The sequence below is a fragment of the Leuciscus leuciscus genome (assembly GCF_965113295.1).
Source record: "Leuciscus leuciscus genome assembly, chromosome: 20".
Lineage (NCBI taxonomy): Eukaryota > Metazoa > Chordata > Actinopteri > Cypriniformes > Leuciscidae > Leuciscus > Leuciscus leuciscus.
The window spans coordinates 13,229,042-13,252,922 of NC_138744.1; the positions used below are offsets into that span (position 1 = coordinate 13,229,042).

At 37.8% G+C, this 23,881-nt stretch overlaps 3 protein-coding genes across 5 annotated transcripts; 2 read left to right on the plus strand and 1 right to left on the minus strand.

Moving 5' to 3' along the window:
- The first annotated feature begins 9,059 nt into the window (after positions 1–9,059).
- On the plus strand, positions 9,060–16,167 carry tlr18 (toll-like receptor 18). Of its 2 annotated transcripts, none has more exons than XM_082150986.1 (5): positions 9,060–9,289; positions 10,404–10,777; positions 11,458–12,428; positions 13,056–14,232; positions 15,013–16,167. In XM_082150986.1, exons 3-5 carry the CDS (start codon positions 11,473–11,475, stop codon positions 15,454–15,456), a joined length of 2,577 nt encoding a protein of 858 aa, XP_082007112.1. In that variant the 5' UTR covers positions 9,060–9,289; positions 10,404–10,777; positions 11,458–11,472; the 3' UTR covers positions 15,457–16,167. The 2 variants fall into 2 exon arrangements, with proteins under 2 accessions (XP_082007112.1, XP_082007113.1); XM_082150987.1 differs by having other exon boundaries at positions 10,635–10,777.
- A 929-nt stretch (positions 16,168–17,096) lies between these two features.
- On the plus strand, positions 17,097–18,575 carry s100a1 (S100 calcium binding protein A1). Its single transcript, XM_082148811.1, has 3 exons — positions 17,097–17,185; positions 18,088–18,251; positions 18,351–18,575. Exons 2-3 carry the CDS (start codon positions 18,111–18,113, stop codon positions 18,498–18,500), a joined length of 291 nt encoding a protein of 96 aa, XP_082004937.1. The 5' UTR covers positions 17,097–17,185; positions 18,088–18,110; the 3' UTR covers positions 18,501–18,575.
- Positions 18,576–18,707: 132 nt separating this feature from the next.
- On the minus strand, positions 18,708–23,723 carry mettl25b (methyltransferase like 25B). Of its 2 annotated transcripts, XM_082148810.1 has the most exons (8): positions 23,462–23,723; positions 23,126–23,244; positions 22,071–22,284; positions 21,871–21,933; positions 21,638–21,772; positions 20,558–21,387; positions 20,158–20,342; positions 18,708–19,972 (listed from the first exon to the last, which is right to left on the minus strand). In XM_082148810.1, exons 1-8 carry the CDS (start codon positions 23,585–23,587, stop codon positions 19,884–19,886), a joined length of 1,761 nt encoding a protein of 586 aa, XP_082004936.1. In that variant the 5' UTR covers positions 23,588–23,723; the 3' UTR covers positions 18,708–19,883. The 2 variants fall into 2 exon arrangements, 1 of the variants encoding a protein (XP_082004936.1); XR_014200500.1 differs by lacking the exon at positions 18,708–19,972 and having other exon boundaries at positions 20,204–20,342; positions 20,450–21,387.
- Positions 23,724–23,881: the final 158 nt, after the last annotated feature.

Here is a 23,881-nt window from a genome sequence, read left to right on the forward strand (position 1 = left end):
ACTGTATTTATGTTTTTGATTGTTCATCAATGTTTGTTTTTTTTGTAAAGATATATGTATTGAACAAACTTGCTATTGTGCAGTTTGCGCTATTGTGGTAGTAAATGTTGCTTTTCACCAAACCATTCCTTCAAAATTATGAAATGTAGTCTAATGTAAATATTGGTTTAATCACCAAAACACAACAGAATGATCTTTTATTTTTATGGTAAACATGGCAAGATGGTTTCGATTGTGAAAAGCACATTTGTATAAGGTTTAGTATTTCGTTATTAAACATAATTTTTTTTAAATGGTTTTGAGAAGAACCATACTAAGTCAGTAGAAAATGTTCAAACAGGATTTATTTTTTTTTGCATTAATTAAAAAAGATTTAAATTATTTTGAAATTATTCCTAAAGCAGTTCGACTAAAGACTAAAAATACACCACTGATTTGTGAAACAGTATATTAAAACTATTAAAAACGCTGTTAACTTTGCAACTGCATAATGTATAAGGCATATCAATTTGGGAGTTACCTTGGCAAGAAGCACACATCATGTGTCAACATGTTAATATAGCAGAAGTCTTTGGTAAAGGCAGACAGTGCACTAATTGCAGTGACATCTTCTGGAAGCCCCTGAGGCTGTGTAGGGCTTAGGAATTGAAACCAAGGACACCTGGCTGCAGCCTCCAGATCAGGGTGGGGCTGAACCTCCTGCTGTGGATAAACCAATTCATATTTTTGAATGTTGTGGGGTCGTTGTACGTTAGCCTAAAGACCAGCTTAATTTACCAAAACAATAATTTCAGGGATATTGCGAGTTACAGGGGAAAAAAAATCTTATATAACCAGGCCAGAAACAGACTGACAAATGAGATCAGAGTTGCTAAAAGAAGCTTCTCTGAAAAGCTGAAAAACCAGTTTTCAGCCAACGACCCGGCATCAGTCTGGACAGGCCTGAGGAACTACAAGTCAACAACTTGCTGATGATTTAAATTCATTCTACTGCAGGTTTGAAAAGCCTAGTCTCACACCACACACCCGCTCTGATCTGCACTTCACACATTCACCATCACCTCCTGCACCCCCTCTCCTGCCATCCAACCTGAGCTTAAGGTCTGTGTGGAGGACATGAGCCGAGTCTTCAAAAAATGTAAAGCTTCAGGCCCAGACGGCATCTCATCTGCTTGTTTAAAAGTCTGCGCTGGAGACGCGACCGGGTCATGCACCAATGATCCGGAAGGTCCGGCCAATGCGTTTTGATGAGCCCTTCCAAGACATCTTTTAAAACGGTTATGTCCAAGCACAGGCAGAGACGCGACCGGGTCATGCGCCAATGATCCGGAAGGTCCGGCCAATGTGTTTTGATGAGCCCTTCCAAGACATCTTTTAAAACGGTTATGTCCAAGCACAGGCAGAGACGCGACCGGGTCATGCGCCAATGATCCGGAAGGTCCGGCCAATGTGTCTTGGTGAACCCATGCAAGATGCAGGATAGAGTGGAAGGTGCATGTTGTAATGGAAAAATTTGATTTTCATTGATTTTCAGTAGACATTGCAAAGGAATGCCATATGTTTTTATCATCTATAGTCTGTGTGGGAACAGGGAACTTTCTGTGATTAATGTAAGTTTATACATCTGCGGCCGGTTGCATAAACATAGCCATAATGTTAAGACAGTGTCTTAAGTTCTAGTATGATCTACTAGCAGTTAGTCAGGGGCAGTCAGTCTTAGTTTTCGTTATCAAAATAGGCTTATCTACGTTTTTATGTAACTGATTTAAAAAAGCTATGAACCATCTTAAAGAAAATAAATTGATGTCTAACTTGTAAGACTAGTCTTAGAGGTTTATGCAACCGGCCCCTGGAGAGCGTGAGCGAGACACTCGAGAAGTGACTTGGCAGAGGACCTCTGACCCCTGAGGTCAGAGGTCATTTAGTATGGAGGGGTCTTAGGGGTCTACTAGCGACAGATCAAAGCTAGTAGCCAGGGACCCTTTTGTCTGTGGAATGTGGAACGAACCTCTAGGGAAGAAGACCTTGAAGATAAAACCTTGAGACCACAGATCAGGAAATTTCCAGTCTAAGACTGAGTACTCGCAAAGTGGTTTCAAAAGAACCGCACAAAATGAATTAGATGAACTAAAAAATCAATTGACCGCTGGAACGTACTCCAGGGAAAGATTTTGAGTAAACCATAATTAATTAAGCACTAAGTGCTACCCCGTCCGATTTTGGGTTAAGAAGTCAGATCTGTTGGAGACGTCCAACAGATTACTAGGCGTCTGCCGAATTGGGAAATCCACAGAGATAGACAGAGAAAACAGCCACTATGGGGTCATCTCAAAGCAAGCTTGTGAAATTTGGTACACCGGTTTTCTGTCAAATGAAAGAATTAAGGGCAAAATGCATGCAAGAAGTTGAACAAGTACCATGATTTTCCCAGGGAGGGAATGTTAAGTGTCACTAGGCTGACAGCGGTGAGAGACTCGATGGAAGAGGGAAGTGAAAAGAAAAAAAAAAGATAAAAATATCTCAGATAAAAATAATAAGGCGTTGAGTATGATTAACAGGGATTAACGTGATATAAAGATGAGGAATAAACAAAAGTTTTATTAAGCAGAATGGGGAACAATTCTATATTTTAGTGGTAAAATAATGATGTCTAGAGAATTTTCATAACAAGAGTTGAAGGAGCAAGCAGCTATAATAGCTGTCTGTGCAATTTAGGGATTGAGATTTGAGTAATATAATCTTTTGTTTTTTTGTGAAACAGCAGAGATAAGTGGGACTGAGACAATAATGATAACATTAAGTTGAATCTGCAGACTAACCATTTGATAGAGGAATACTGTTTCAAACCAGCTTTAATGAAATTGATGACATATAGTACAAAATTTTATACTTTATGAAGAGTCCTGATACAAATAGCGAGACAGAAGAGAGCAAATGCTGTAAGCAGCTGTGCTCTGAAGCTCTCACTTTAAAGAGATTTGCAGAAATTAAGAAGATGTTTAGAAAGAGTTTTGATTCTGATTGGAAAGATAAACAACAACTTGACTTGCTCCAAAAAAAGAAAGAGCCGAAATGATACAAATTTCAACTAGAGGTGATGAAATGAAAGGTTTTGTCTAAGAAAGAACAGGAGATAAAAAATAAGGTCATAAGATTGAAGACTTAAGGAATTCCTTTTAAAGGAAAGATCTATAATAAGTGCAGGTTGTTTTAAAGACTAAACATCTGAGTGGATATAGAGAGACTAATCTCACGGATGATTTACAATGATAACTGCAAAAGATGCATCACAAGTGGTGAGTGCTGGCCTCCTCAAAGTTAGTGTGAATCCTAATTGCAGATTGATAAACTCTGTAATGGATTTTTCCCTATATCTGACTATGTGGGTCTCGTCTACAAATCGACGTCCCCTTTCAATATCTGGGTCTCGTCTACAAATCGACGTCCCCACTCAATAAGTCACCTAGTCTAACTTGTTTTCCCTTACTAACTAGTTTTCTTGCTGCGCAGCATAAATAATAAACGAGACAGACTTCAGTAAATGTCCCTCAGATGGTTTATTCAAACGGCCGGGAGTTCTCGAGCAATACTCAGAGATTCTCGGCCCAACATAAGAATACAATAGGCTTTATAGGGTAAAGCCAGACACATCAAAATAGAATCATCATAACTAACATGTCATGCGCTATCAATATGATTGGTTAAATTGTTTAAAGCAAGCCCCCCCCTTCATTACCCTTTGTTAGCTACATCAGCAAAATATCAAAAACATTGTAAGGGGTTAATATTTCAGTCAATCATTTCACAATATAGTCAAAAGAAAAAGGACATTGAGTCCTTTTTCAAAGTCCCAATCGACCTAGGTTACATTGAGTCAAAAGTTTGTTAGAGGGTTAGATCATATCGAAAGTTCGTCTGGTGGCTACATCCTAAATAAAAGGAAGTAAAAGTTATCCTGTTTTATTGTTAGATCTGGAATGGAAAGTTAGTCACCATCAGACATAAAAAAGGGAAGAGTAATAAACAGTTTATCATAAGATGAAAATCTAAGTTCAGATTTTCATGGTTAGTAACATAATTAATCTTATCTAAGTAAAATCTACTGCAATTCCACCCTGTGGTCGTAAATGTTCTACGACCAAAACATTAAAATTGTTTAATCTTAAACATCACAGTAGTTACTCACTAATCGGCTGATTGGCAGCAACTGCATTTGGCTGATGGGGTACAAAAACATTATGGTAGGCACTCACTAACACTGACCGCTCGGCCAGGCGCAACTGCACCATGTTGATCGGGGGCAACGGTCCTCTGCCGACAGGGGGCAACGGCCCCCGGTGGGCCGGGTGCAACCGCTCATAGTGAGGGTCTTCCTCTTCTTCCTCCTCCTCTACAATATCTCTCCTTCCAATGCCTCCCCAGACAATGCTTCTGATAAACCTTCCTAGACAAGCTTGGATACATTTGATCAAACATCCAATCATAATTACTGCCATGAGCAAGGCAGCAATTGCTGGTAACAAGAGCTTAAGTATGGGTCCGAAGATATTACCAAAAGCATTGCGGAAGGCATCACCAATCCAATCAAACCCCCATCCTGTTGCTTTGTTCTAGAAAAATACATTAAAGTAATTGAGAACTTGACAACTAAAACTGAGATGAAATGTGAAACGTTATTGAGAACTAGAATAACTAGAGAACTAGGCAAAAGACAAATATAAAATATGGTTGTTTGAAAACACATGTAAATTCTGGCAAATGTATTAAGTTGGGCTAGAGTCAAAAGAAAGTCAAATGAAACTATGTTAAAAGTGGATGAGAGTGCAGTGTACCAGTCCTGAATGTCTCAGAGTCTCTCTCATTCAATGTCAGTTACAAGCTGTTATCTGAGCCTGTATCATAAGTGTTAATGAGCTATTTACAGTGAAGCACAGAGTTTCAGTTGAAAATCAATCATAGACATGGAGATGTTAAAAGAAATCCTGCTACAGGCAGTTAAGATTTTATACATTTAGAGGGCAATTTGAATTTAAAAGTAAATTCAATGACTTTAAAGAAGTCTTTATAATAATAATACAGACCTTAAATGATAGAAGTGATGTTTTTGACTATAGTTTATTTTAGGACCAGTAACTTCTCTGTATAATCTTAAGGCCAATTTATACTTCTGCGTCGAGTGTACGCCGTAGTGTACGTCGTAGGCTACGCACGTAGGCGACGCCGTCGTGAGCATTTATACTTCTGCGAATGTCTGTGTTGCTCTGCAGTTACACCGCCGAAACGCTAGTTGGCGCGGGTGGGTTTTAATGTTCCACTGTGTTTACATTCCTCGCGGCTATTTTGAGTTTAGGTTTCTACGAGCAATGGCGACTGAAGGAGTCATACAGATGGCTGTATTTCCGCACTTCTTCAAGCAATCTCTCGATCACTTGGTCTATTTCCATGGCTCTTCACTGATCTTCGGAATTTAAAAATGGCGGGCGGGCGGTGCAGAGTGCAGAAGATCATTCCGGAAATGCGTAGGAGGAAACGCGATGCTCTCCAGCCGACCAATCACAGTTCTTGCGGTCCGCGTCGCTGCGACGCGTAGTTACATTTTTGAGGAGGTGCGCGTCAGGGTACGGCGAAGGGTACGACGTATGGTACACGTCAATGCGTATGCTACGCCGTACCTTCTACGCGCACCCGACGCAGAAGTATAAATTGGCCTTTAGTCTCCACCATGAAACAGGGCCGATGGCTCCGGCTACAGACGCAGATGTACACTGAATGGAGGGTTAATCTAAATTCACTGAGTATAATCTCAGCAGTGCTAGGTTGCTGCTTTTAAGATGTTTAATGGATTTAAGTGATTAAATACTGCTGTTATTAACCTGTCTCCCTGTGTTAACACTATTAAGGCCAATTTATACTTCTGCGTCGGGTGCGCGTAGAAGGTACGGCGTAGCATATGCATTGACGTGTACCATACGTCGTACCCTTCGCCGTACCCTGACGCGCACCTCCTCAAAAATGTAACTACGCGTCGCGGCGACGCGGACCGCAAGATCTGTGATTGGTCGGCTGGATAGCATCGCGTTTCCTCCTACGCATTTCCAGAATGATCTTCTGCACTCTGCACCGCCCGCCCGCCATTTTTAAATTCCGAAGATCAGTGAAGAGCCATGGAAAGTGACCGAGAGATTGCTTGAAGAAGTGCGGAAATACAGCCATCTGTATGACTCCTTCAGTCGCCATTGCTTAGACAGCCGCGAGGAATGTAAACACAGTGGAACATTAAAACCCACCCGCGCCAACTAGCGTTTCGGCGGTGTAACTGCAGAGCAACACAGACATTCGCAGAAGTATAAATGCTCACGATGGCGTCGCCTACGTGCGTAGCCTACGACGTACACTACGGCGTAGACTCGACGCAGAAGTATAAATTGGCCTTTAGGCAGTCCGAATGGCTCTGGTGACTCTTGAATGTGCCTTCCCTAAGCTCCAGAAAACAACTGATTATGTTGGACTGCGGAGAGGATTTTTGGTGCCCCCCTGGCAACCCTCCAGGACGTGTACTCCTCCAAAGTGAGGAAGAGAGCAGGTAAAATCATCACAGACTCCACTCACCCTGGACACCACCTGTTTGAACGGTTACCATCAAGACGGCAACTCAGATCACTGGCCACAGGAACATCTAGGCACAGGAACAGTTTCTTCCCACAGGCTATTTCCCTTTTGAACAGTTTACATACCTCCCAAGCAGGGGCGTAGCCACGGGTGTGCCGGTGCCACCCACAGTGGCAGCTGGCACACCTAAAAATGGATGCAGAATTATTTGTTATAGTCTCAATAAAAAATGTTTTACTAAACTTGGGCTATTGTTGTCTACTTAGAAAATATATATTTTTTAAATCAACCCTTTCACGCGTAAGTTAAAAATATTTTAACTAACCCCTTGTTTCCATGGCGACGCGTCATGATTGTCACGTGACACACCGCAGCCACAATAACTAACAGATGAATCGCTCGGTATTCGTTTTATTTCCTTTTTCCTTTTTTTATTAAAAATATTCACAAACTTGCTTACCATGTCAACTATCTGATATTCAAATTCTTCGTTTAAAAACCTTTATAAATTATCTTGATCTATAACGAGATGAGCGCTGCAGTTCAGAGAGCAGTTCAGTTCATTTACAGCACCTGAATTCCCCAGTTTCTCCCGAAATACATGAATGTAAGTGGCTGTTGAACTGGGAGAAGAATAATAATAGAGTAAACTTTATAGTTCCGCTATGTGTGTCTGATATATGAATAAAACACGTCGGCAAATTACATTTGAATAGATTGTGCAAAAAACATTAGAAGCAAAAGTCCTTTCTTCCCTATTATGGTGTATACTAAGTGAAACGAATTCTTGAACAAGAAAAAAATGGAAACTTTGATTGGAATTTTGTCCATTGGGAGTTGAATTAAATCGCTGTGGATTGGTACTGCTGTGATCTCATGTGAGTGACAGGTTGTCCCGCCCTCACGCCAGTAAACACGTTGCAACAGGTAGAGGGAGCTATTTTGACCAAAGGGGTGGTTGATTATGATTTCACTTTTCAAACTTTAGTTAGTGTGTGTTGCTGTTTGAGCATAAACAACATCTGCAAAGTTACAAAGCTCAAAGTTCAAAGCAAAGTTAGTTATTTGCTTTTAAAGAAATCGTTTTTTAAGAACTACAACCGCCCCCGGGAACACGCAGTCAATGTTGAGAGGAGGAAGAGTTGTTAGCCTACAGCATTTGTGAGTCTGCTCAGAGCCCGTCTACGGAGAGCCTGTCCACTCCCTATTAAGCCCTATTGTACCGAATTTTGGTTGTAGTACCACCAGAGTTCCACTGGGGGCGCTCGCCATGAGTGCAAAATGAATGGGAGTCAATGGGGCTAGACGGCTAAATTTGTCTCTTTCACCCGATTGCCGTTGAGAAATCTCAGATGTGATTGTAGATTTTGCAAGTTCAACATGGGTTTTAGGTCGAAAGTTGAATGAACGAGTACTTATGTCGTTTTGATTTCTTACAGGTTGAGTTGTTGTTGCCCATAACACGCTAGCATTCTGCTAATGACGTCAGCATTCTGACGTCATTGACATTTTGAAAGACTTTTTTAAATCAAATAAGTGACTCTAAAAAATCTAACACCCAGCAATGTGTAATTTCTTTGCATCTCCTTTCGAATACAACATTCAAATTACTAGAGGGGTATACCGCCATTGACCTCCATTCATTCTGCACTCGTCCTGTGAGCGCCCTCATATGGAATCAGAGTGGAACTGCAACCAGTTCAGAAGCCGGAAGTGTAGTGAGAGTGAAACTTCTCGCCATATTAGACATTCTCTGGTCTGCTCAAGCTGTCGCACATGCAATACAGTACGCAACATAAACGCAATAGCACATCACTCTGTATGCATCTTAACAGAATTCCCACACGAGCGATTTTATAGATTATCATGACATAATATGCTAATCAAAGACTTGAAGTTACTCCACATCAGCAACATAAATTCATCAACTAACCATTCAGAAACGTCCTGTTGCGTTCTACATGTTGTCACTTCTTGAGTCTCGCCATCATTGTAATCAGAGCACGAGTTGTTGAAGCTCCGCCCTCTGTGCCGGGAGCAGCAGCCAATTTGCATTTAAAGGGACAATTTTAACATGTTGTAAAAAAAAATATCTGGGGGGTATTTTGAGCAAAAAATTCACATACACACTCTGGGAGTTATTTTGCATATTGCAAAAAGGGGCATTATACCACCCCTTTAAAGATTACAAGGGCTCATAAATAAAAACAATCAATGATGAGCACGGATCATTTATAATAAATACCGCAATATTGATTTCATGACTTTAAGGCTTAAATAGTTCAAAAAATATTGTTTTACATATTAAGATGTTCTGAGAAATGTGGTGTGTTTTTGTGCAATGGAAGTCAATGGTATCCAAAACATTCTTCAAAATATCTTGTAAATATATCTTCCGCCAAACACAACGACTTGAGGGTGAAATGATGGCCTGATTAGCTTTCCAACAATCGTTTGTGTGTTTAATATAGCCTACTACCGCACAGCTGAATAACTGAACCATTAACTGGGCGGTTCATCGCCGCAGTAACTTACTGTCTGGGTTGTACAACCAGTCACAGAGTCACACAGACTGAAGCGAGGAGCTCAGAGACAGTTGATAGGAGGAGGAGGAGGATGTGCTTGAATTCCCTCTTTAGACACTGATATATTTTCCGTGTCCACTGCGGAAACTTCTGAGGTAAGCCGCTATTTTTCTTTAATTTGATAAGAGCTATGATGTACATGTGAGGATTATTCATAAAGCATGAAATCCGAACGATGAAAATCGTGATTTTGCCTATTGCAAAATTAGCTACCGATTTTAAAACCATCAGTCTGTAGGCTACACACCACCTGTGTTTGTTTGTAGTAGGTGTGCGTATGTTTGTCTTCAAACGTTTATCAAATTAATCAAATCTTACGACTTGTGTACTAACGGAAGGAACTTTATAAACATCGTTTTCTCCCTCCTCGTAACTCCTGCTCATTTTTATTGGCACAATATTTATAGTGTCAGTGAGATATATGACCTACCGCTGTGAGTAGCGATCTTGTTGCACGTTTGATATCTCAAAATATCTCCAAAATACTTGTTGACTGCTTAAGGATAAAGCCCAGGTGTACTTTTTTCCAAACTTTATTTGTGTTTGCTTGAGTAGCCTACAATGTAGCCGAGTAGTAGGCTAAAAGGAATTTCAAGAATTTCATCATGTTTTAAAGCTTTAGATGTTTTATAGGTGTCGTATTATTGTTAGCAATATTGCTTTACTAAATTTGTAATGACATGTATTCACAAATCTTTAAATTTAGACCAACGTTTAATTATTACTTTTATATCAAACTGTGTAAATTGAGACATGCCTGAAAATCTAGTTTGGTTTGCCATTCTGAGATACTATTGAACCTGGGATTAAGATAAAGTAAACCCACGTATGGTAAAATACAGTTTCTCAAAGTGAAAACTCTTTCTCACAAAATTTTTTTTATAATAATTGAAAAATTGAAGAAAAATGCTTGACCTTGTAGAGTTTAGATTCTCCAAATACATGGGAGCAAGAAAATGCATTCATGTAGGCCTATTGATCAAATGTATTTATGTGAAAGTGTATGTTAATTCTTAGAAAGGTAATTTCTATTACACCTCTTTCTGTTACTCTTTTTGGTCTTTATTCAAAATATAGCCTTACTTTGAGGAACATGTTTTAGGAATATATGATTTAATAAATATGTGTCAAGTGTTTAATCAATTTACATTATTTCAGAACAGAGCGCTGTTTAAAAAATGCCATAAAATATATTTTTTAATCTTTTAGAATATCTATTTATTCAGTACTCAAAACATTATGTTGAACCTAGTGTTTATGGACAGGAAGACTGTCAATGGTAAACTTGTGAAAGAAAAAAAGTAAAATCCTGCTATGCCGGTGAAACATTGAATCATTTAATGGAACTCAACAAGGAACTTAAGACAATAATGAAGGGTCTGTTCTACTACAGGAAAGCATGAGATTAGGTTAATCATTTCCTCTTTCTGACCTTGGCAGATATATTCACTTGAGCATTAAATCACATGGCAAAAAGATGTATATTTATTGCTTGAGCATTGCACTCATTGGAGGGTTCATTGTGGATTCTTGCTTCTGCCACAAACACAGACTTTGAAAAACTGCAAGTTCTCAAGTAAAAGGTAAGATGTGCTTCTTAATTAGTCGTTTTTTAATTTGTGGTACGCAATATGATTTTTATAGCAAAAATAAAGTAAAAGTACATAATTTTGTATTATGGATACAGGATATTTTACATTTTCATATTATTTACATAGCAATTGATTTTTGAAGATCACATTTAGAAGTTGTGCTTTAGAAAAAAAAAATATAAATGTCGAAATACCCTGAAATAAGATAATTTCATTTTTCCAAGAACTGAAAACTGACACTATGATATAGAATTTGTAATGTTCTGCCAACAACTCTCTTCCCATTTCCTCTTGTCAACCATACTTACATATTACATATATGATTATAGTTATAAAAAATTCTCCTTTCAAGTAAAATTTATTTATTATTATTACAAACATTGTCTTCTTTTTTTAAAACTATAACAATAAAAAAATACAGCAAATCAAAACAACAATGAACCCCCCCAAAAACAAGTAATACTTTTTTTCTTTTTGTTATATAATGATCATATTATTATTATTATTTTATGTAAAGGCAGCATTTAAATAAATAAATTCTGATCTTGATTTGCTTGCTGAACCTTGTCCATGTCATTAAGCCAAAAAATCCTTCTATTCTTACAAAAGTTGGAAAGATGAAACTGAGTGATTAGGATCCCAATAACACATTTTTTTGTCCTCTGTTGCAGATCTAAGAAAAGCCTATGAGAATGCTTTTTTCGCTGGCTCTACTTCTCAGCTTCCAGGCATTTCTGCAAATTAAGCCAACTAAAGCCAAGGATTCCTGTACAATAGCATCTAAAGACCGTGTAGCTGACTGTAAAGGTTTACGACTAGATAATGTGCCTGTAACACTGCCTGACTCACTGGAAGAGCTTGACTTGTCTTTCAATACCATACAGGTCATCCGCAAAGAAGATTTTTCCAAACTTAGTCATCTGCGAGTCCTCAAGATTAACTTCAACAACATCTCTCTGATTATGGATGATGCCTTTCAGGGAAACCCTCTGCTGGAGGAGCTGAGCTTATTTAATAACTCTATGAGAGAAATTCCCTTTAAAGCTCTTGAATTGCTCACAAATTTGAAGATTTTAGAAATGTCTAATAATTTGTACACACAAGCATCTCTGGGTGTTGTTTTTTTGAATTTCACCCAGTTAAAAGTGCTGTCCATTGGTGGATCTCTGGTCAGTAAATTAGGAAGCCAAGACATTTTTGTGCTGGAAAATATCTCATTGGACAAATTTGCTATTAAAACTGGTACTGGTTTTAAAAGTTATGAACCTGGGTATTTCAGCAACCTTAACACAAAAAACTTGTGGCTCGATATAGCTATCGACAAAAACCCAGATGTGCTTCCAAAGATACTGAAAGACATAGCAAACAAGACTTTTGATGTGCTTCGTTTTCGAAACCTTTTTGAATTTCAGTACTATACTGGTAAACAGGATATTTTCTATGGCCTGCAGTATGTACAGACTCAACGCCTAACATTCTATCGAGGTAAATTCAATGAGGAAGTTATGAGAATGGCTCTGGTAAATCTGCAAATCAGTCCAATCAAAGCCCTGGAACTGCTGCTCATCGATTTTGCTCGTTCACAGAATAAAACGTCGGGATCCAGTGTGACAAACTTGACATTGGAACAGCTGGTTCTCTCGTAAGTAAATTAACTCCTGTTGATTTAAAAAAAAAAATACTCAAATAATTATTCTAATGTTATTGAAATTCTCATCTTTTGGCAATGGTATTGCATTTCTTTGTTCCAAATATTTATACCTTAAAAAGTACAATGAAAATTGTTAATGGACCTTTTACGATATATCGGCCACCATATCGGTATCGGCCAATATATGTTCATTTTTAATGTTGTCATTATCGGCCCAATAAGAAAATCTGGCCGATATATTAAAGCCGATAAATAATGGTTTTTATATAATCAAGTTTGCAATATAAGCTACATAAAATTATAATGAGAGCATTATAATTGTGTGCTTGAGACATGGTTTTTAATGGTGAGACTGTTTTTGTAATCAGGCTCTCAAAAATGATATAAATTTTGATTTATCGGCCAATATATCGGTTATCGGCTTTCAAAAATAAAGAATTGTCGGTTATCTGTATCAGCTAAAATGTATCGGGGACCTGTTAAGAAATCAGAATCATTTCGAAATTGGAACAGGAGTCACTAAATTGTTTACGGTTCTCATTCCTACTTATAAATCTGTATGTATAAAAAAAATCTTCTCATCTATAATTGTTATGCTCTTGCTGTTTTGTTCTACAGGGACATCAGTAATCCAGATATAATGCGCTTCGACTGGAGCTTTACCTGGCTTAATAATGTACGCCAATTCATTGTATGGAATGTAAACTTCAACAGTGTGCCGTGCGATTCGTGGCCGGAGATGAAAAATATTGAGCTTCTGGACATCTCTAACAACCAGCTGAGAGACAGTTATATTTATAACCCTCTATGCGAAACTAAAAACAATTTGCACAAGCTCGAAACCTTTAACGTCAGCCGTAATCGACTTACCAGCCTAAGTGACTTGGCTTCTCTGACAGAGGACTTTGTCAAGCTGACAACAATTGACATGAGCCACAACCAGCTGCATTACATGGGGAACCGTATCTGTATTTGGAGACAGACCATTACCAAAGTAATCGCTCATCATAATAGTCTGACAAGCGACTGTTTTAAATGCCTCCCCACTTCTGCAGTCTTCCTCGATCTTTCATACAGCAGCCTAGACCAGCTGGACATGGACTATTTCAATAAGGCATCCAACCTTACAGAGCTTCTCCTCAGCGGCAACAAGATCAAGTTCATCCCATCCGGCTGGAGGAATCCATATTTGAGGACACTCGCTTTAGATGGAAACTCATTTGGACTTGTTAGCATGACGTCTTTTAAGGACATGCCTAGTCTACGTGTCCTGGCCGCAGGCAACAACCCTTACCACTGTATCTGTGATCTCTACACCTTCATACAGGAAACCACAAGCAAGGGGAAGGTGACCATCACAGACTGGCCGGACAACTACAAGTGTTACCACCCCGAACTTCTTCTCAACACAAGGGTATCCCAATACTTCCCTGGTCATTTAACCTGTAATATTACACTCGTTATTATCATCTCCGTGTCAACAACGGTAGTTGTTGTCCTAGCTATCATGCTTCTGTGCTACGTTTCCAATGGTCCATGGTACATTAAAGCAACATACCAGATCATCAGAGCCAAGTACAGGGCCCATAAAGAAGGTTCAGGTCAGACTGTGGACTACACCTTTCATGCTTTTATTTCTTACAGCCACTCGGATGCAGAGTGGGTCCGAGACCAGCTGCTCCCTTGTCTAGAGAATGCTAAGCCTCCTTACCGCCTCTGCATCCATGAAAGAGACTTCATGCCAGGGAAGTGGATCATTGATAACATCATTGAGAATATTGAAAGTAGTCGCAAGGTACGTCCACACACTTCTTTGAAGATTCCTTTTTACAAAAGATACATACAGTGTCAACAATTCTGAAATAAATGTAATACAAGCCCAGTTGGATAACAAGGATTAGCCAGAATTTCTTATAGAAGAGGCTGCACCATAAAGCTGCATTTGTTTGTTTAAAAATACAGTAAATATTGTGAAATATAATCATTTAAAAGAACTGTTTTCTATTTTAACATATTTTAAAATATTTTTCAGCAGCCATTACTCCAGTCTTCAGTGTCACATGATCCTTCAGAAATAAGTTAATGAGTTAAAAAGAACATTTATTTGAAATCTTTTGCAAAGAAATGTAAAAGTCTTTATACTGTAACATTTGATCAATTTAATCATGAATTCTTGCTGAATAAAAGAAATGCATTTCTTTAAAAAAAAAACTCCAAACTTTTGAACTGTTGTTTTTCACACTATATTCAAATATATTTTATATTTCGCAATGTTACTTTGCAGTGTAACTTTATCTTGCTATTGCAGCTTTGTTTATATTCTGGGCTTTATTTTCTACAATGTGATTTTATTTCTAATTGTAATTTTCTAACAAATTACCTTATTGATTTTTTTTATTTTTTTTATTTTTATTCTGACGTGGAAATGGGCTTCCGTATACAATAAACCTTTTTTTTTAATTTTTTTTATCAAAAAGACAAATCTGAAGTGCTGAAGCATTTTATGAGTTCCCAGAAATGTCAAATATGTTAGACCAACACAGACAGCATCCTAACTTGTTTTCTAATTATCAAGGTAATCTTCGTGTTATCGCGGAGCTTTGTGAACAGCGTGTGGTGCAACTACGAGCTCTACTTTGCCCAACAACGGGCCATTGGAAAGACGTTCAGTGATGTGATTCTGATCGTGAAGGAGCCTATTGATCCAACTTCTCTTCCCAGTAAATTCTGCAAGCTCAAAAAGATGCTCAGTACCAAAACCTACCTGGAGTGGCCCCAGCAACCCACAGAACAGAGCTTTTTCTGGGTTCAACTGAGGAGTGTTTTGGGGAAACCAAACGTAATAAGACAGCGCACAACCAGCCGGCATAGCCGTCTGTCTTCAGTGAGATCGATTTCTTTGATAGAGCTGCCGCAGAACCAGAATTCTACAGATAGGAATGGTACAGATGAAGATGGCCACCAGGCCAGCGATCAGCTCTTTGATAGATGTCAACAAACTTTGAGAGAACTTGCTTGAAAGACATAAATATGGTTATCTGTGGCCTGAGATGACCAGATTTTTTTCTTATTCAGAATATGACATGCAGTATAGTAACAATGACTGTTCTGCAATGATGTTCAGCTAAGGTTTGTCTAAACCGGTTTGTCTGACTCATTGGTGGCAGAAGGACTGGAAAAGGTTCATTCTGACTCATAGATTCAGTCAGTGAGCAAAACAAACAACCAGATAGATCTAGACAGTGATTTACTGGCCTAGTTGACTGTTGACTGTGATAATCAATACATTTCTATTTACTTTAGTATGCAAGTATACTTATCTTGATTAAGGTAGCGAACTGCAATACTGTTCAATCACCAATGTCTACTGAAACAAGTAATTTATTTCAATAAAATTGTGTTACTATCATAGACTGTAAAAAATGGTTACTATTGGCTCAGAAAGTATACAATTGTATCAGTATAGAATTATTTAATTAAATCATGTTTTAAGATTTAAAAAAATTAAATTAATTTGTAAATACAGACTATATTCAGTTTTAATTCCTCTATTTTCATCCATTTTTTGCCAGACACTTAAATGTATTTATTTTTTTACACCCATGTCACATAAATGTATTTCACTACATAATGATTTTATGTCTGTTCTATCTAGCTGTAAAGCATTAGTCATACAATTTATAATACTGAACAGATGGATGCTTGCAAATAAACAAGAAGCTATGACACATCCACGTTATCCTCTTTGCAGCCTCGCACGCCATTTCTAGCTTCTCAAATGATTTTAAATTTTTTTTTTCGTGGAAACATTTAGAGCAATAAAAAATGTGCTGGACGTTTACTCAGTCATTACTACTTTGTGTGTGTTGTTGTTGTTACTGCATTTATCATCCTTTTTTCTCTGCAGACCTAAAGAGTGACTGATTTAATTTTTTTTTACAAAATTGGAACTGAATACAATTTAAGATAGCATTAATAGATTCAATCTAGTCACATTTATTTGATAATGAAATACCAACTTGTCCTGCCACAATACTGTAGGCCTACTTCACTCCACCTCATAACATGCAACATCAGATTCCTTTAGCCTGACAGAGATATAATATCACATGGATTAAACCTAGACTGTAGTGAACGTGAGTTATTTTTACGCAAGTGACATCTGAGATAGAATGATGCCAAGAATTCACTTAGTTGGCCTCAAGAGAGCCAGGTTTCAAGTTTCAGCACATACCTTCCTTGACAAGTCAGGAATCATCCAAATCAATGTGAATTAATTTGATATTTTTCTTGATTAGTGATACCAGTCAAAAGCATTTTTATCAAACAATACAAACAGAAGAAACCCCTAGACAGGGTTTGCACTATATATATATATATATATATATATATATATATATATATATATATATATAGGCCTAAATATTTCAGGTTGATTGGGACACTTTTTGCCATTGAGATGACTGGGGAAAAGTGTCCCAATCAACCTGAATCTACAAAAAAGATAACATTTTTGCATAGTTACAGCTTTATTTAATTAAATAAACGTGAGATATCACATGATTTATTTGGGCAGATCCTCATGAGTAGACCTTCGATTGCATGAGCGTGCGTGATGACATCATACGTGCGGGCTGCGGTTGGAAGAGGCTCCGCCTCCGCCTTTACTAATTGCCCCGCACAGGTGAATGGACGCTATTTAATGAGCACGTCTTTTCAAGCGCTAGGTACCACTTCTTCTTGTTTAGGTAAGTTAATTATGGTAACTGTTTTTTTTTTTTTATGGACTTCAAACGTTATGCTGATTTCTGAAAATATTGTTTATATACGCCATTGTTGAAAATGAGACGTTTAAGGTTAAAATCCTTAAGATTATTATTTAATGATGTCAAATGTTAATGTATGGGATGAGAGCATTTTTATTTAAGAATTATTTCTTAAAACATAAATAACTCTCAATGTCTTACGGATAAGGCAGTTTTTGTCTTTTTAGGCATGACATTTACTGTGACCGATGAAGGTGAAAGTGGTTCTTGTACCAACTGTAGACTGACTAATGGGATGGAAGGTTACAGTTCATTTTTTAAAGTTGCATTTAAAATTAGTTGCATTGTTTTAGACCGTAATCTGATGTTAACTATAATGTAAATGTTAATGTCTGCATTATTGACAGATTGTATGCTAGATTTAATAGCCGTCTAATATAAAAAAGATTGGGTCTACATCGCTTAATGGTGGATTAACCGTCTCGGAGCCTTTAGTTCATACAAAAAGCTAATTGAATAATTGATGCATACCTGTCTTCCCTCTCTCTAATGATAGTCATCAGTCTGCCAGTGCCAAAAGGTCTGTTTGTTCAGATATTAGATCCCTCAGTGCTGTGTAACTCCAGTCTTTGGGGTCCCGTGGGGGGGTGAAGTGGCCCCTGCGGTCAGCAGTTGTCTGTGCAAATGCATTAAAGAATCAAAAAGGGCTATGCATTCTCACAAAACCGTAATTGTGTATTTGCATATTTGTTGGATGAATAGAGAATGCACTTAAATTAACATGTAGTCCACTAACACATCTGCGTAGATTTTCAGGTGTTTAAAAGTGCAATGTTAAACTTAGGTTTTGCGTAACTTTTCTTTTTTTGTGTGTATTTTTGCAGAGTATACTTTGTGAAACAACAACATGGCTTCGAAACTGGAAAATGCAATGGAAGGCCTCATTAAAGTCTTCCACACATACTCTTCCAAAGAAGGAGACAAGTACAAGCTAAGCAAAGCCGAGCTCAAGAGCTTGCTTCATGGAGAACTCGGTGACTTTTTAGCAGTAAGTTCTAGCCACATTAAGTTGCATTAACACTTATGGCTGATGTGCATAATTGAAAGAACATTATGAATGACTGTGTCTGTCTCTGTCCTGTTGTAGGCGAGTAAAGACCCCTTGGTTGTGGAGAAGATCATGTCTGATTTGGATGAGAACCGAGATGGAGAGGTGGACTTTCAGGAGTTTGTTGTGCTGGTGGCTGCTCTCACAGTGGCATGTAATGAATTCTTTGTAGAGAGCATGAAGAATTAAATGTTCTTCTATGTCTCCCTTCAGCTGCATTTTGTAAGTGTCATTTATCAAAAAAATAAATAGTGACATGCAGAATTGTGTATGGAAGCAAACTATCAAGAGTGTACAAGATGCAATGATTTGTTAAGAGCAATGTTTCTCAACCAGGGGGGGCATAATATGACTCAAAATCATTTACAATAATACAAAATGACCATTAAAATAAGCTAAAATGTATAAATATCAAAATATAAACTGACATTGGCCTTTTTACGAATGTCATTCTTACCAGCAGGATTCCCAGGAAAACCTAGATGAGGGAATTTTGAAAGGGATTTCTAGACCTGGACCTGAGATAAATGGAAATAAAATTCTAAAAGGTCAAGCAAATTTAATACACGTTATATTTTATTAAATACTTTGGTAAAAATTGATATTTGAGAGCGAATCATTTTAAACCCTGTAATCACAAATTGTTAGGAAGGTCGTGTAAGAGCATAAACCCAGAAGAACATTCATTTATTGAAACTTTTGGAATTCTAGGATTAAATTATATAATTAATATTTGCAATTATAACTTAATACATTGCCACTCCTACTTTCTATAAAAAAAAGTTTGAAAATGAGCATCTTATTACAGTAGGAGTACCAGAAATATTGTGGGGGCCTACAAATATTGTCCTGAATTTTGTCTTAAGAGTGCCATCTATAGGCTATAAAAAGCAATGTCAGCCTTTTCATTGAACAGTGTTTAATATATAGATATAATATTCATACACTTGTCTGAATGATTCTTAAATGTCTTTTGTAATCGAGGTGAAAACACCAGATGATGGCAGCTCTTCCCAGTGTGAAATAATCCTGTGCCTTATAAATGGAGAAACAACCTTGTACAGCACATCTATTTGATCATTAAGAAAAAAAGCAAATCAGTTTGAGTGTCATGTCTGTGTTTGTTTTTTAATAACAAAATCATATATTACAAGATTAGAATTCGTAAGAATTTCACAAAAAATGACTGAACATTTATTCATTTAGCTGACGCTTTTATCCAAAGCGACTTACAATTGCTATATATGTCAGAGGTCGCACGACTCTGGAGCAACTAGGGGTTAAGTGTCTTGCTCAGGGACACATTGGTGTCTCACAGTGGATTCGAACCCGGGTCTCTCACACCAAAGGCATGTGTCTTATCCATTGCGCCACCACCACCCCTGAACAATGGCCCATTAATGGGTTACTCTGGAAAATGGAAACTCAGACCTATAATTTCAGTTCCCAAATGTCTGATGGTTTGTGTGGCAGTTTTAATTTATAGCCAGTTCTTTCATGTTACTGTAAACCTAATTATGTGGTGATACAGAACGTGGGTTCCAATATCTTGGTGTGTTATTTCACTCAGCTTCATGCTTCTTTGGGCTTGACGGCCACCAGTACCAGGTTTCGTGGGGAAAAAGCAGCATCAAAGAGTGGGATGAGTTCACTCTTAAAACCTAAATGTGAAAATACAAAGGTTTTACCCGCTCTGTAAAAACTATAAATAATATAATCCAATATTACATTTAATTATGTAACCAAAAATGTAAAAAATAAATAAATACAATGGTGTCAACATAAAATAAATCTAGTTTGGTCATTAGACCATTTTTTCATGAGTGACTGGCTCTGCGACACATACCTCTCTCCTGCAGGAAAATCATTCTGTCCAGTAACACTAGAGTCTCCACCACAGGTGCCAGGAGAAGAACCAGACTGAAATACACCACCACTTTACCCTGGTGCACTAGCATTGTTTCCACACAGACAGAGTCATACGGGAGATCAGCGGGTAGGCCCACCCGTGGCAATGCCAAACGAGCATACCTGTGATAAAACACAAAACAATAGTATAATGCGACAGTCTAGTATCTCAGATGTATTTTCAAATAAGACAGTTTAAAGTATGATTGAGATTTTGACTTTAATTTAACTCTTTATTTTTTCCTGTTCCAGGAACTGAAGTGCAGGAGTGAGTCACAGATTTGCCAGTTCTGTAAAGATATTAATATTATCAAATGTCATGATAAAGAAAAACTAACTCAGAAAATGACAGTGCGTGGGCTTTCTTAACGGTCTGAACTCCCGGTCTGCGCATTTCGGGCCTCTCCGCTCTGATGATGCTTTCTAAGATGGCTCTATAGCAGTGTGTCCGCAGTAACCCGCTCTCCTCTCTCAACCGCTGGAGATAGTCCTCTATTGCATGACACGCTCCCTCTCGTGCCTTGTAGGACAACTGGTGCCCTGCTAATCCACGTACCCAGTCGCTCATTGGATAACTGTATTCTGAACAGGAATCCGCCACAGTGATTTCTGAAGAAAACGGGGACTGGAATACCCCTGGAGGGTTTGGGTTCTCCTGGGTTGAGATTTTCATGTAGCAGCAAGCCACAGACGTGATGACCTGAACCTGAGGGCAGTTGGCGAAATGGCGCAGAAGTGTGGAGCTGAGGTCTCCACAGGCGTGAAGACCTGTAAGGACAAAACTACCCAGTTCTTTGGCACCACAATCAGTAACTGGCATGCTTTTACAGGTAAGAATTCCGGTTGCCATTCCTGATGGAAAAGCCCCAGTGTTTACTTGGGCTACAGAGTCTGAAATATTTATGTGAGTTTTTTGAGCCTGAAGAGTATTTTGTAACTCTGCTTTGTCCTCTGCTTTGGTTTGGCGTGAATGAGGCTTCAGATGCAGATCTTCCACCCTCTGTTTCTTTTCATATGGCCCAGTGGTTGGTCCAATACTACTGTCACTTTCACTTGCTGTCACAAGTTGCTGAACGAAGACATCCCATGAAGCATGTGGGTTGACCCAGCCCACCACATGACGAGGAGAAGGACCAGGTTCAGAATGCAGACCTTGAGCTTTTCCTGACTACAACAGAAATGCAGATTAGAAATATCACAGCACATCCAAAAAACAAACAAACTGTGGGTCACAGTAAGACAAAAAATTTAATAAAACATGGTCTGAATGAGAATACAAGCTGAAAAGTAATATCAATATGAAGTAATATCAATATCTAAAGAGGTTAAAGGAACATAATGTATATCATTTTAAGGATATTTTTTTCAATATAATGTAAAATATAATATTTAATATATCATATTTATAAGGGTCATACCCTTTGGTTCTCTTTGGTGAGTACCAATAGGAGCTGTCTATCAAATTTGTTAGCCATAGAAACAAGGTTGGGATCAGCCTCAATTCCAGTAACATCTAGGCCGAGTCCAAAAGACAGAAACCGTGTCAAATGGCCCTGGAGGGATGGATCTAATTAAAGTAGGTCATTTGCATATTCAAAATATAAAGATTGGCATATTTAAAATAACAAAACGAAGCAAGACATAACAGTACCTGTCCAGACCCAACATCAACCACACAGTTACAGTTAGCCTGATCACACAACTTCTTAACCAGCTAGGAGAGAGCACAACAGAAGAAAATGTTTTAAATAATCTTTAGTGTATCAAATGATCTTATTGGAGGGTTGTTTCTTTCATAATGACATTCAGAATCTTTCCACATTGACATCACATGCATTATATTGTACCCACCGTGCCTAGGCGGCGGATTTCGTGCTGCTTCTTGGGCTTGACGTGTTTACGGAAAATGTGTCCTAACAAAGAGCTCTGACTCTGGTTGGACTGAAACTCTGGCACTGCTGCACCTGCGTCCTGACTGTGCCCACCTGGTGCTTTACGTGGAAACGACAGCACATGTGCTGCTGTCCGCAGTGCCAGTAAAGACAGAGGCCACACAGACGGGTACCTAAAAGAGAAAATACCCTTTTGAAATTACTTCCATTAATGGATTTACAAAATAATTGTATTAAAAATATTTATAAAAGTTAATATGTTGAGCTTTTCTAAAGAAGTAACTTATTCTTTTTACTCATGCAGTTCACTATAATATTAATTATTTTTAATGCTTGATTTTAAGGAATTTACATTTGTTTTTAAGGAGTTTACATTTGTACAATACAGGGTTATCATAGTTATCTAAAAAATACGTATAACTAAAACTGAAATAAAAGTTAATAAAAGCTATACAGACATGTTAAAAACTAAACTTTAAAACTTAAATTTAAATTCAAATGAGTATATAATAGTACATCAATGATACTAAATAACACTCATACAAATAATGTATGAAAAAATGATGTTCAGCACACAATGTAAAATATGGGACAAACATTTTTGGCAGATGCTTTCATCCAGAGTGACTTTTCATTGCATTCAAGATATATTTTATCACTTAATGCATTCCATGATAATCAAAACCATGATCTTGGTGTTGCTAGAGGCATTTTCTGCTGTTTGAGAACACTAAAATATGACTTTCTTTTTCAACTTAGTCACTATATTTATTACATTAACTACATTTATAACTATTATTTTGATGACTTACTGTTTTAAGATGTGTAAATAGTCAAATGTTAAAATCTTTAATAGTTGTTGTATAACTACATCTGTTCATCTCAAAGCATTTTCTCCTAAATGAAAATCTTGATATATTGCAAAGCAATGTTCTGACTTTGTACGGTTATCTTATTTTAAGGCAATGTGTTGTTAACAACTACAGACAGATACACAGTATAAACTCATTTTACCGCCTGTCCTTAATCTCTTTATCCAGCAGCAGATCAGCGATCTGTGGGGGTGTAAGATCACCAAGGGCTTCCTGCCAGCTCACAGGCAGAGTATCCCACAAACTCTCACTGAAGAACTCCTGTGTGGACAAAGAGAAACACCGATACACTTTCACATGTATATTTCAGTATACTCGCGCATGCTCAGCTGACACAAAAACCCACGGCTTAAATGTGCGGGATTATTTGTTTACTGTTACACTTAGTCACTCACACTTGGAATCTGGACAAACGTTAAACATAGAAGTTCATAAAGCACAAACACTAAAAAGGTACAATAAGTCGTTAATTCATTACTATTATGTAGGAGTCTGATATGCCTCTGTAGGTTGACAGGAGCGATGTCAGCTTCTCGGCTAGTTCTCTCTGCTCCTGCTCTGAAAAAGTCGCCACAAACATTTTTATAACATTAAAAAATACCATGCAGATTAAACTGGGTGCCTTTCAATACTACGAGTAGTCAGGGAATTGAGAAACTTAATTGGAACGTAATATGAGTTTTCTGTTTACATGTACCACTCCAACCACACATGTTCGCGAAGAGCACCGCCTCCCAGTGATGTCCGTTTCGTGAACAAATCAATGAATCGGTTGAACTGATTCAAAACACAGGCCTGAACAATTCGTTCGCGAATCAGAGTTCAATCGTACTTGATGGTTTTCGTTCTTTTATAATTTTTCAAAAAAAATACATAATGTATATAGTTTATGTTTTTT

What these genes read in the sequence shown, in the direction of transcription:
- tlr18 (XM_082150986.1), top strand. Translation starts at nt 11,473, where the DNA reads ATGAGAATGCTTTTTTCGCTGGCTCTACTTCTCAGCTTCCAGGCATTT. An exon ending in TTGGAACAGCTGGTTCTCTC is followed by an intron (nt 12,429 to 13,055) that starts GTAAGTAAATTA and finishes TTTGTTCTACAG; the next exon opens with GGACATCAGTAATCCAGATA. An exon ending in ATATTGAAAGTAGTCGCAAG is followed by an intron (nt 14,233 to 15,012) that starts GTACGTCCACAC and finishes CTAATTATCAAG; the next exon opens with GTAATCTTCGTGTTATCGCG.
- s100a1 (XM_082148811.1), top strand. Translation starts at nt 18,111, where the DNA reads ATGGCTTCGAAACTGGAAAATGCAATGGAAGGCCTCATTAAAGTCTTC. An exon ending in AACTCGGTGACTTTTTAGCA is followed by an intron (nt 18,252 to 18,350) that starts GTAAGTTCTAGC and finishes GTCCTGTTGTAG; the next exon opens with GCGAGTAAAGACCCCTTGGT.
- mettl25b (XM_082148810.1), bottom strand. Translation starts at nt 23,587, where the DNA reads ATGGTATTTTTTAATGTTATAAAAATGTTTGTGGCGACTTTTTCAGAG. An exon ending in AAAGAGATTAAGGACAGGCG is followed by an intron (nt 22,285 to 23,125) that starts GTAAAATGAGTT and finishes TTTCTCTTTTAG; the next exon opens with GTACCCGTCTGTGTGGCCTC. An exon ending in GATTTTCCTGCAGGAGAGAG is followed by an intron (nt 19,973 to 20,157) that starts GTATGTGTCGCA and finishes TTTCACATTTAG; the next exon opens with GTTTTAAGAGTGAACTCATC.